At 44.0% G+C, this 12,878-nt stretch overlaps 1 protein-coding gene across 6 annotated transcripts in view; it reads left to right on the top strand.

Moving 5' to 3' along the window:
* Cyfip1 (cytoplasmic FMR1 interacting protein 1) overlaps positions 1 to 12,731 on the top strand; it is an 89,231-nt gene extending 76,500 nt beyond the window's left edge. For all 6 annotated transcript variants that reach the window (XM_078049116.1, XM_078049115.1, XM_078049117.1 and 3 more), the window contains 8 exons: positions 1,083 to 1,226; positions 2,618 to 2,708; positions 5,098 to 5,228; positions 7,240 to 7,312; positions 8,021 to 8,115; positions 8,885 to 9,123; positions 9,635 to 9,782; positions 11,998 to 12,731. In XM_078049116.1, coding sequence (XP_077905242.1) covers positions 1,083 to 1,226; positions 2,618 to 2,708; positions 5,098 to 5,228; positions 7,240 to 7,312; positions 8,021 to 8,115; positions 8,885 to 9,123; positions 9,635 to 9,782; positions 11,998 to 12,162 — 1,086 coding nt within the window. In that variant the 3' untranslated portion in view covers positions 12,163 to 12,731. The remainder of the gene's footprint in view (positions 1 to 1,082; positions 1,227 to 2,617; positions 2,709 to 5,097; positions 5,229 to 7,239; positions 7,313 to 8,020; positions 8,116 to 8,884; positions 9,124 to 9,634; positions 9,783 to 11,997) is intronic.
* Positions 12,732 to 12,878: the final 147 nt, after the last annotated feature.

Raw genomic sequence — 12,878 nt, 5'->3', positions numbered from 1 at the left:
AGGCACATAGCAGCAGGGTCTGCATTCTTTGATGTGGTCCAACTTGATCAGTGTGGTCTTTTATGATCAACTTAGACCCACCCAGACTTTCAGTAATTCAGCAACTTTACTTTTCAGTAATCAGCAACAATAGAGAAGAACTGAGTGATGCCATTAACCAGCAGGATGTAATTGACAAGCATTGAACAGGCCACCCCATGACAACAGAAAACACCCTTTTTTTCTTTTTCTTTTTCTTTTTGGAGAGAGAGAGAGAATTTTAATATTTATTTTTTTTAGTTTTTGGCGGACACAACATCTTTGTATGTATGTGGTGCTGAGGATCGAACCTGGGCTGCACGTTTGCCAGGCGAGCACACTACTGCTTGAGCCACATCCCTAGCCCCCCTTTTTTTCCAAATGGTTGTGAAACATTGACCAAGACAGACCATTCCTGAGTCATAAATAGACTTGAACAAAATTAAAAGAATGGAAATCATACAGTGTATTCTCTGACACAGTGAACTCAAACCAGAAACAATAAAAAAAGAAAATCTCCGAACATCTGGAAGTTAGTATACTTCTAAATCATCCATGCCTCAATGAGGAAGTCTCATGGGAAATTATAAAAATACATTGAAACAAATGTAAGCATAACATCGGAATTTGTGGACTGCAGCTAAAGAAGTGCTGAGAGGAAATTTTATAGCACAAATGCTTGCCTTAGGGGGATCTTCCTGCTCTGTTCACCTGCATTGTCAGTGAGCTTAGAGGTCCCCTCCATGAAATGCTCTCATTGTCTTTCTCACCTTCCACACATACCCGCCGCGTGCATTGCTCTCCCCAGTTCCTGACACCTTATGCCTCCCCTAAGAACTTGGCTCCACTGCTCCATCACGATCTGTCCTTGGGCTTTATTAGCAGGTTTGCTTTTCTTAACAGGATGAAGACTCCACACCAGCAGGGGCAGTGCATTTTATAAGAAAAGTCACTGAATCCCATCTGCTCAGGGTTGTGTTGTGCTGAATGCAGCTTCCACATAGTGGATTTTCATCTGCATGTGCCTAGAGACCATATTGAAAACTCTGTCCCCTCTTCCCCAGGCTTTGAACCTTGCCTACTCCAGTATTTACGGCAGCTACCGGAACTTTGTGGGACCTCCACACTTTCAAGTCATCTGCCGGCTGCTGGGCTACCAGGGCATTGCCGTGGTCATGGAAGAGCTGCTGAAGGTCGTCAAGAGCCTGGTGAGTTTCCTCCAGGAGTTTCCTTCTCAGGGCAGGAATTTACAGGGGTAGAGCCAGCCTCTCTAGGTATCTGGACTGTGAATCTCTAACAGACAGATGATTCAGTTTAGCTTTGAACACTTTGATTCTTTGATTTCTTCCTCATCTTTCCTGGTTCAAAAAAATGGATCCAGTAGGTGCAATGGCACAAATATGTAGTCTCAGCTACTCTGGAGACTGAGGCAGAAGGATTGCTTGAGCCCTGGAGTTTGGGGCCAGCCTGGGCAACATAGTGGGAGCCTGTCTTTAAAAACAAAGAGAATAGATTCAAGTTATTTTTAATCCATCCATAGAAGGAATTTTTGATAACCCAAATATTGCCTACAGAAGTAGTCCCTTCCTCCCATGTAAAGGGCTAACACTGAGCCCAAGGCTCGAGGGAATACAGTGCTCTGGAGATGGAAGACAAAACAGAAGCCAGGAGGCCATGATAGACACTTCTCTGTTTCAGCTGGTGATTGTCTGGGAAGGGAGGGTGATATCTGGGAATGTTCTGCAAAGACCCACGTCCATTCATGAAGCATGAGTTTCCATAAAACACAAATTTCAAACATTTGTGCTGCAGTCTGGCTGGGAAGAGCTGCTGAAGGTCATGAGCCACGGAACGAACTTTATTTTTAGAACACACACGCCACACCACACAGCTCCTCAGGAATTCCCTCACAGCCCAACTGCCACCACCGGCTTCCCACAAGCCTCTCAACCCCCCCCCCTCCTGCTCTTGAGGCCGATTGGCTGGGTCGCATGGGCAGAGCAAAAAAAAGTCCCCCATGAGCAGCTCCGTGGTCTGAAAGGGCGGGGAAACAGCCCAATGAGCATCATCGCAGAGGAGCCAATCAGCTGGCAGCTGGAAGTTTGCTGGGGCCCCCTCGGCTATGGCTCTCAACACATTTGTGTGGGGGAGAATAGAATAGAGCATGTTCTCTGTGGAGACACTAAGGCAGGGGCTGCAGCAAGAGGGCAGCCCAGCTGGCAGGCTGTGATCACAGGTGCCACTGTGAGAAGGCTCCCAGTACCTCACAGCTTGATGGAGTTAATTTTTGAGGTAAGTGGTATATGTAAACATGAGAAATGGATTCAGACCCAGAGTTAGGCAAGTGCTCTACCACTGGACTACAGTCTTAGCCTTCTCTGTCATATCTCAGGGCCATTTTTGTCTTGGAAGAGAAGTTGTTTAGAGCACAAATTTCAGCTATGTAGACCCCTAGGGCAGGTTGCTGTTTGCATGGGCGATTCTGCAGTGGTGATCATTACTGTGCGTTTTGCTAACACTCAATTTTCAGATCGTGCAACAGCCACAGCTTTTCAGGAGAGTGTAGGCCCGAGGCTGACACAGTTTGTATTTCTCCCAGCTGCAAGGCACAATCCTACAGTACGTGAAGACACTGATGGAGGTGATGCCCAAGATCTGCCGCCTACCCCGGCATGAATACGGCTCTCCAGGTGAGTGCAGGCACCTTGGGTGCTGGACGGAGGCACAACACCTCTTAGTGGTATGTGGGGCTCATTGCTAGTGTCTCTGGAGAAGAATGAAAGGTCAGCCCTTCAACCATAGTAAAGAAAATCAAGTTAAAAATGGTTGAGGGTTGCGGCTGTGGCTCAGTGGCAGAACACTTGCCTAGCATGTGTGAGGCACTGGGTTCAATCCTCAGCACCAAAAATAAATAAATAAATAAAATAAAGGCATTCTGTCCATCTACAACTCCACCCCCCCCCCAAAACAAAACAAAACAAAACAAAAACTTTGTTCTCCCTGATGGGCAGAATCACCGCCCCTGGGACAGGAGTCCCCTGTGCTTCTCCTTTCCTAGCAGATCAATTAAACTCTCTCCTTAAAAAAGAAAGAAAGAATGGTTGAGAAGGGCCAGGTTTGCCTTCCCCAGGTGGGAGGAGAAGGTGAGGATGCCCAAACCAGAGCTGACTGTTCAGAGTAGAAGAAACAAATGCATTTCATAGCCAGGAAGCAGGTAAGTGTATGGGACATTGGGTTGGTGTCACTATTTGCTCTGAGGAAGCTGAGGGGCCCCATGGGATCAGCCAGTGGGGTGAGGCACTGAGAGGGATTCTGAGCACTAAGTTCCCTCAGACCTCTGTACTCTTAAAAAATCACCAAGGAAGACCCCTGCACCCTCAAAATATCACCGAGGAAAACAGGTCGTATTGTTGTCCTCTTGGGCTTTCAGCAGGCCTAAGCTTTAAAGGCAGCCCCATGGAGCAGGGTACTGGTCTTGCCCCTTCCCCCACTTTTCTTCCTCTTCCCCTCACAGTCTGTCTGTCTGGAGGACTGCCCTGGGCTCCAGCCTGTCCTGCTTACAGGCAGATGTGCTCTTCAGGGACAGCCCACGTGTCTCACTGCAGGCTCTTCTTGGGCCACCCAAGTAAATAGCTGTGATGATCTCAGAAAGTGGCACTGCATGGCACTGCTGGGCTGCAGGGACCTTTGCCAAGTGAAACTGCCTAGCCTCTCTTGCCTGATGGTTTTCTCTTGAAAGCTAGACAGTTGAACCCTTGCCTTGTCTTATTAAGTGATTTGAACCCATGTGTGGTGACATCTGAGAGACTGTCCTAATGGGCAGACTGTTGATGTGGCCAACCTCCTGGACACTGCCCTGTACCAGCCCAGGGCTCTTATCAATGTTTGAGGGGAACACTCTGCCACCGTGTAGGAAGATAGTATCAGTGTAGCCCTTGCTTAGAAGAATGCAGTTCATTTCACTAACAAAAAGTAGATGGAAGGTAGGGGATATAGCTCAGATGGTAGAGAAGAAGTGTCTCAAATGCACAAGGCCCTGGGTTCAATCCCAATCACCCCCCCCAAAAAAAGTAATAATAATAATAATCAAAAGTAGATGGATAGGGCTGGGGATATAGCTTAGTGGTAGAGCACTTGCCTAGCATGTATGAGGCACTGGGTCTGATTCTCAGCACTGCATATAAATAAATAAAATAATTTTAAAAAGTGGATGGATAATGTTGGGATAATAAAATGAATGCTTGTATTTAAGCTAGAGATGGGAATTTTTAATATCTGAAGAGGAAGCCATTAGTGCATCTCAGTGCAGGACAAGTCATTTGCAGGTTGCCTCAAGTGTACTTGCTGAGGATGAGGATGACCCAGATGAACAACACCTGAGAGGGTCTTCATGCCAGTGAGCATCACTAGATGGTGGTGCTGAGACCTAGGAGAGGACAAAGTGGCAGGACCATGGGGTGTGGCTGTGTTTCAGGCAGGAAGGTGCTGAGTACAAGTGCTAGGCATGACTGGTAGGATGAGGGGTTTTATTAAAATCCACTGAGTCTCTGGCTTTGTGTCTCAGGCTAGTTTGGCTCCTGTGGGTCTTTTACATTGTGTACTTTTTGGAGTCAGTGTGTTGATTTTGGACTGGCTTAACACTGAGTGTACAGATCCAGTTAGGGAGAGTTTGCTCTGGACCTTGGGGAGAAAGCATGCAGCCTTCTCACTGAGTGATGTCAGCTGCAGGACACCTAATCAGATTGGTACACTCCCTTCTGAGTTTATCAAATACCTTGTCTGATTCTGCTGGAAATGGCAATGTGGTCTCCTTTATTCTTAATGATGTACACTTCCTGCTATCAGAGACTTCTCTGAAGATATGGGGTTGACTGAGAAAGAAGAGGCAGTCTATGGAGAGTGTGCCTGGGGGCAAACGTACCTCTGTTGAAGGGAAGATGTTAGGGGTGCGATGTTGTGGCGGTCCTCATCACCAGCACAGTGGCAGTGTCAAATTGGCAAGTGCTTCCTGCTGTGGTCCCACGATGCTAGGCTCTGCCCTCCAGCCTTCCAAGCCAGCCCTCACTTCTTCCCATACAGGCATCCTGGAGTTCTTCCACCACCAGCTGAAGGATATCGTGGAGTATGCAGAGCTGAAGACAGTGTGTTTCCAGAACCTGCGGGAGGTGGGGAATGCTGTCCTCTTCTGCTTGCTCATCGAGCAGAGCCTGGTGAGTGCGCAGCCCCACTGCTGAGGTACCAGGGCTGTTGCCTGCTGGTGATAGAGGAAAGCTTCTTTTTTGTTATGTGCTGGGGATGAAACCAGGGCCTTGCACATGCTACCACTGAACTACATTCCCAACCTTATTAGAGGTTTTTGGTGGAAAATTAGGGTTGCAGTGTTATAAAGTACCATTCATATTTCACTGGTTTTTTTTTTTTTTTTACTTTAAATTTGTTCCCTACAGTTGAAAAATAAAAACGTAGCTCACTGTCTCAAGAATGTTTTTCTGGGCTGGGGATGTGGCTCAAGCGGTAGCGCGCTCGCCTGGCATGCGTGCGGCCCGGGTTCGATCCTCAGCACCACATACCAACAAAGATGTTGTGTCCGCCGAGAACTAAAAAAAAATAAATATTAAAAATTCTCTCTCTCTCTCTCTGCTCTCTCACTCTCTTTTTATATATATAAAAAAGAATGTTTTTCTATGTGAACATTATAAAAATGTTTTATGTGAAATGTGCACCAGGCATGGTGGCCCATGCATTTAATCTCAGCAACTCTAGAGGCTGAAGCAGGAGGATCACAAATTTGAGGGCAGCCTCAGCAGCTCAGTGAGGCTTTGTCTCAAAATTTAAAAAGGGCTAGGAATGTAGCTCAAAATAAAGTGTTCCTGGGTTCAATCTGGCACCAAAAAAAAAAAAAAAAAAAAGTGTGTGTGTGTACAAATATATGTACGTGAAACACATGATGTACCTATAGGACCTAAAGCCATATTGCCCAGGAGCTCTTTGCAAAGTTCCGTCTGAGGCTGTTGAGTAAGTGAAGTGGTTCAGCGTGACTGAGGAACTGATTTTAAATTTTTTCAAATTTTAATTAATTTAAACTTAAATAGCTACCTGTGCCTCATAGCTAACTTTGGACATCACAAGCATAAGACAACAGTTTAATAGGAGAAAATGTGGGAGTCCATTACCACCTGAGAAATGGTGCAGCGGGGCACCTCGCTTTCTTGGCCGATTGCTTCCTTATGGCCTCTTTCACCTGCTCTTCCTTCCCCTGTGCATCAGCCAGCTCAGTTTTTGGCCTGAATTGGAAAGCCTAGTGTCAGACGAATCTCACTGGTTCTGTTCTGCCTTTCTCTCACTGTGAAGGAGGTGAACCTTCGATGAATCATTGGCTCTTTTTTTTTTTTCTTGTTTGTTTTCTGTTAAATGTCACATCTAGTTCTTTTGCCTTTTCTTTTTTAAAGAGAGAGAATTTTTTTTTAATATTTATTTTTTAGTATTCGGTGGACACAACATCTTTATTTTATGTGGTGCTGAGGATCAAACCCAGCGCCCCGCGTATGCCAGGCGAGCGCATTACTGCTTGAGCCACATCCCCACCCCTCTTTTGCCTTTTCTGTGGCTTGTTTCTAGAAGTTCTTTAGGTTTCCTTTATATATACACACATTGCAAACACTTCTCCCTGTTTGTGGCTCGTCTTTTTACTCTGATAGTGGTGACTTTTATTTTCTCTTTGAATGCAGTCTCTTTTTAGTTTTATTTTCCATGATGCTGGAGATTGAACCCAGGCCTTGCAACATGCTGTAACCCCCTGTAGGGGCTGACCTGCTGGCTAACTGCCTCACACCAGCAAAGGTGTGCACACATCTGATGTGTCAGGGTCTGCGCGCATATCTGGGAGTTGACAGCATCCAAGAGTCCTGCGTCTCTTCTCCCCTTTTCCTGCACTTCTAGAAAGACCCTTCCCACATGGTGGTAAAGGGGGACTGCAGCAGCCCCAGGCCCTCATTGTCCTTGCTATCTGTGGGCTCAATGGGACCTTGAATAAGCAGTCCTCCACAGATCACCCTGCCCACAGTGGGACATTGCCATTATCCCAGATAGTTCTGTTGACAGGCCACTTTAGAGATTATTTTATACTGGATAGCTAGGATATACCTTATTTTCAGCACCAGATTTCTCTGTTTTTGTTGTGAGAGACACTTCCTGATGTGGTCTTCCCCTTCTCTGTACCAGTCTTTAGAAGAAGTATGTGACCTGTTGCATGCAGCTCCTTTTCAGAACATCTTGCCGCGTGTCCACGTGAAAGGTGAGCCTGTGTGTTCCCAACCCAGAGATCAGGTTGCCCTCTGCAGAGTCATGCTCACTTGGACAGCCAAGAGCCCATTTTGGTGGGTAGGTTAGTCATAACCAGGGGGTGTAACCTACTTAAATTAATATTAAATAACTAAAGTATTTATGGCTGAAATATGTCTTGGATTTGTTTCAGAATAGCATGGGAGCAGGGGAGTGGGGCACATAGAAGAGTCACTGTGAGTTAATAGCTGTCTCAAGAAGATGGGTAAAGAGCTCATGGTACTCTTTTCTGCTTTAACTCACATGGAATGTTTGACAAATTTTTACAAATGACTATTGAACAAAATTAATTATCTGGTTTTTCTAAAAAAAAATTTTTTTTTTTTAGTTGTGGATGAATCTTTATTTTTCTTTATTTATTTCTATGCTGTGCTGAGAATCAAACCCAGTGCCTCACACATGCTAGGCAAGTGCTCTACCACTGAGCCACAACCCCAGCCCCACTTGTCTGGTTTTGTTTGTTATTTTGGCTCTTCAGTTCATTGCATGAAAGAGTTTTACTAGTTCAAGTTCAAAGCAGACCCCAAATTTATATTATATAAGTAAATATGTCAGTTTGAATTAAAGTATCAAATGAGCTAGTTTTGTATGACATTTTTCTCCAAGGAGTATCTAAATCCACAATGTCAACTCTTTCTTTTCTAATTGTTGCCTCCTGTAGAGGGGGAGAGACTTGATGCCAAAATGAAAAGATTGGAATCCAAGTATGCCCCACTGCATCTTGTCCCTCTGATCGAAAGGTTGGGGACCCCACAGGTAAAGTGTGCTGTGGCTCTGTGAATTGCAAATAGGTATCCACATCAGGTCAGGCAGCAGGGCGGGAAGGTATAGTGAAGTCACACGGGGCCCTTGGCTCCTCAGACCTCATGTTTCCAGGGGACATTGCAGGATGTTATGAAGTTTAAATGAGCAAGTACATGGAGAGGGCTTAGCATCTGAGGCATACAGATTAAATGTCACTTGTTGCCATTATTCATCCCTTCACAGAGGAAGGTTTTTCATAGGGTTTCTTCTTAAAACAGAAGGAACTGGGACAAAAGGCAAGGTATCATGGCAGATTTCTGCAGTCCCGTGTCACCTTACTCTAGATCCAGATTACTCAACCTTGGCACTGCTGCCATTTTGAACCAGGTGATTCTCTGTGTTGGGGCTGACCTGTGAATTGTAAGATGTTTAGCAGCATCTCTATTCTCTCTATTCAGTAGGTGTCAGTAGACCCACCCTCACATTGTGACAACCGTAACTCTCCAGACATTGCCAAACATGTCCTGGAAGCAAAGTCACTTCTAGGTTAGGAACAGCTGTATTCCATTTCCCTTGACTATGAATGTATTTAACCTTGTAAGACATACTGGTAATTGCCAACATACACATATTTTGTTAATCCTTGCCTCCAAAGATCCTCTTCTGCCAGCTGAGTGTTTTCCATTAAGTCATCAACAGCATAGGAGTAGTTTGGTCTCAACACGGCAGCCTCAGCCTCGTGCTGTGGTCCATAACATCCCACAACTTGTGCTTTCTGCAGCAAATTGCAATTGCAAGAGAAGGGGACTTGCTGACTAAGGAGCGTCTCTGCTGTGGCCTGTCTATGTTTGAAGTCATTCTGACGCGGATCCGGACCTTTTTGGATGACCCTATCTGGCGTGGGCCTCTACCCAGCAATGGGGTCATGCATGTGGATGAGTGTGTGGAGTTCCACAGGCTGTGGAGTGCCATGCAGTTTGTCTACTGCATTCCTGTGGGGACACACGAGTTTACAGTGGAGTAAGTGCATGCTCACTGTGATGCTTTGGAACAGACAAAATTCCAGTGGAGGTGGAAGAGCTGGTGGAGGAGGTGGCAGCATCAGTGTGAGGCCAACACAGCTGATAAGTTCTTCTGGAAAGGGACCTGACACTGAGCTGCTTTAAAGGGTGGTTTCATACTTGATGCCAAAGAGAAGACTCAGGATTAGTGTCCATAGTCTCTGAACCTATAGCAACTGAATGCAAATTGGGCGTGCCATGTTCTGGGTGGGATGTCCATAAGGTCATTCTTCACAGAAGCTCTGTGATCTTAAAAAAGGGTTAGGAAACTGTATGCCAGAGAAACCCAAAAAAGAAATTTACCCAAAACAAGAATATCATCTGTTGCTCAGCATTCTCCTCGATGCACAAGGTGACTAGATGAAGATAGTAATGCCTACAGCTTGGCTGGTGGCCCCTGGAGACAGACTCATAAAGGACTTGCTCATTGTTTATTCATCTCCTATTCTGTTCATTGCTTTTGACTGCAGGCAGTGTTTTGGTGATGGGCTCCACTGGGCTGGTTGCATGATCATCGTGCTTCTTGGGCAGCAGCGACGCTTTGCTGTGCTGGATTTCTGCTACCATCTACTCAAAGTCCAGAAACATGATGGCAAAGATGAGATTATCAAAAATGTGGTATGTGGACAAGGCTCTTCCACCATATGTGTCTCTATTTATTAAAAGTTGTTTGGGGGAAAATGTTTCTTTCATCTTAGTATGAAATGTTCTATCAACCGAAACTTTCTTTGCATTCCAAAAGTGAATCTAAACATATAATTGGCAAGTAGAGCAGCCTGACAGATTAAGAATTAACTTCCATTTTCTTTCTCTTTTCAAGGTGCTTAGATCTACTTCATATTTTACCTTGTAGGATCTGCATGTTCAGATTTTTGGCATACAATTTCAATCTTCTGGCTTCCTTCAAAGAATGCTTTCTTGGATGCTTTTAGATCTTTTGGTCTTTGTGTTTTATTGACTCCTTGTAGTTGCATTCTAGAAAATACTCCACTATTATCATTTCAAATATTTTAGCCCTTCTTCCATTTGCTCTTGTTCTCTTCTTTTGGAACTTTAGTTAAACATGTTAAACTTTCTTTATTCATTCCATTCCCCCGTCCTTTATCCTGTGGCATTTGTTTTCTCTTGCTCCCTCCCATGACGACACCACAGGTATAGTGGTATAACTACCACTGATTATCGCAGTCCTCTAGATCAGCATGGCTCAGCTGGGTCCCCTACTTAAGAGTCTTGTAAGTCAAAACGAATTTGTCAGTGGTGCTGTGCTCCCCTTGGAATCTCTGTCCATTTATGTGGTTGGCCCAGTTCAGTTCCTCACACTTGTGGGACTGAGGTCCCCATTTCCTACTGGCTGTCAGCTCCACATTCCCTCTCATGTTTTCCATATGGTACTTTCCAACAGCAGTGGGCTGAGCCATCTCTGCTTCTAATCATCTTCCAGTGTTCCTTGTCATGACCTTCTTCCCCATAGCTAGAAAAGGTTCTCTGCTTTCATGGCTGTCCACTTGGGCAACAGTATACTTGCTGTTGAAGTTCATATCCTTAGCCACATTTGCAAAGGTAATACACAGGTGCCAGGGATTGGGTGTGGACATCCTTGAAGGGCTATTCTAGTTCTCACACCTCCATTTCCTTGGTTCTCTATGCTGTATCCAGAGTACTTTCTTCAGATACATCTTTCAGGTAATTAATTCATTTCAGCTTTGTCTAATCGGAAGGTCTTGGGGGTTGGTGTATCTAAAATTGTTTCCTTGTGTGCTTGGTTATTTGCAAGCTCTTTATCTGATTTTCATCCCAAGAATTGCATTTGCTTCTGCTCATTGCCAGTGGCCATTGCCAACCTGGGACCACTTTAGTCTAATTAAAGGGTTCTATAGTGGTGGGGTTTCTAGGTATAGTACAGCTTGCTCATAGCCGAGTCTATTCTCCCACCTCAGTGTCATTGGTATGTGTCCCAGAAGCAGCCCTGGCCTCTGCTTTGCCTCCTTATGGGAAGAACCAGCAATGCTTTTAAAATTAAGTGTTTTGGGGCTGCTGAGGTAGAGCTCAATGGTAGAGTGCTTGCCTAGCATGTGTGAGGTGCTGGGTTCAATCCTCAGCATCACATAAAATATATATATTTTTTACACAATGAAGTCATTAAAAAAATGTCTGTTTTTATTCTTTAGTGGGAGGGCTATCAAAGGTTCCTATCCACAATATTAACTAACTGCAAGTCTAGAACTTGTTTTATTAGTTTTTCCCCTGAACATATTTTCTCCTTTTATTCCCAGCTCTTAGTACACAGGTTCTTTTTTTTTTTTTTTTTTTTTTTAATTTTTTAGTTGTCAGTGGACCTTTACTTTATTTTTATGTGGTGCTGAGGATCAAACCCAGTGCCTCACACATGCTAGGCAAGCACACTGTGCCACAACCCCATCCCAGTACACAGGCTCTTTAAAAATATATATATATATATATATATATATAAATTTTTTAGTTGTAGTTGGACACAATACCTTTATTTATTTTTATGTGGTGCTGAGGATCAAACCCAGTGCCTTACATGTGCTAGGCGAGCACTGTACCACTGAGCCACAATCTCAGCCCAGTACACAGGTTCTTATATGCCTGTGAGTTGTGCAAACCTTACATTTAGCAACATGAAACCTATGGATGAATGCATTTGAATTTAAAATATGTTCATTAATAGTGGCATTTAAAAGATGGTATGTCAATAATAGTCTGCTGTAATTTCGCAGAAAATATGAAAATGCTGTGATTTTGAAAAATGATGCCGAACTGTACAAATGTTGATAGTGAAACGCCCTGATCTTAATTATTATAATTATAGCCTTTGAAGAAGATGGTGGAGAGGATTCGAAAGTTCCAGATTCTCAATGATGAGATCATCACTATCCTGGACAAGTACTTGAAGTCAGGTGATGGGGAGAGCACACCTGTGGAACATGTGCGCTGCTTTCAGCCACCCATCCACCAGTCTCTGGCCAGCAGCTAAGGGCTCAGGACTGTGCCCATGGCATTTATTAACTCTAATGGCATGTTCTTTCTGTAAACTGTTTAGTGAGATTTTTAGGGAATATTTTTCAGTATCTCTGTACCTGTTCAAGGGGGTGCTTTTCAATCTAAAATTTTAATTTTATAATATGGACTTATTTTTCTAGACTAAAATTATATGTTTTTGGAAATTAGGAAGTCTGAAAATACTGGCTGCCAATTGTTGCCATCATGTTCTTAAAAATTTGTTTGCAGTTTTCCTCTGAAATGTTCCAGTAGCCACCTGTCAGAATGCTGCTGAGTTCCTTCACTTACCCCTTAAGAAATGTAATACCAGCTAACTGTATTAAAACCAATGCCAATTACCACTAAACTTTGTTTCACATTTGTTTAGGGATTTTTCTGATGGTCTTTTATGAAGAATTTTTTCTAAGTCATTGTCCCTATCCCTCTTGTGTCAGTGTTTCAGACAGTGAATTTGATTCCTCTGCTTCTGCTAAATCCAATTGTGACAAATTAATTTGTGAGATATGACTTAAAGGTTAGAGAAATAAAACTAATGAAACCCAATTGTGTTACTACAACCTGTCCTTGTTCTGTCTCTTATATGCAAGTTCACAGATGGGGTTCAGATTGAAGTTTGGGTCACTTTCAGCATTTTGAGGTGGGACATGATCAAAATGCTACTCTTCTGATCAGCACACAAATTTGCTTCAT

Source organism: Ictidomys tridecemlineatus, chromosome 5 (genome assembly GCF_052094955.1).
Source record: "Ictidomys tridecemlineatus isolate mIctTri1 chromosome 5, mIctTri1.hap1, whole genome shotgun sequence".
Classification (NCBI taxonomy): Eukaryota; Metazoa; Chordata; class Mammalia; order Rodentia; family Sciuridae; genus Ictidomys; species Ictidomys tridecemlineatus.
This window is presented reverse-complemented; position numbering and strand designations above follow the sequence as displayed.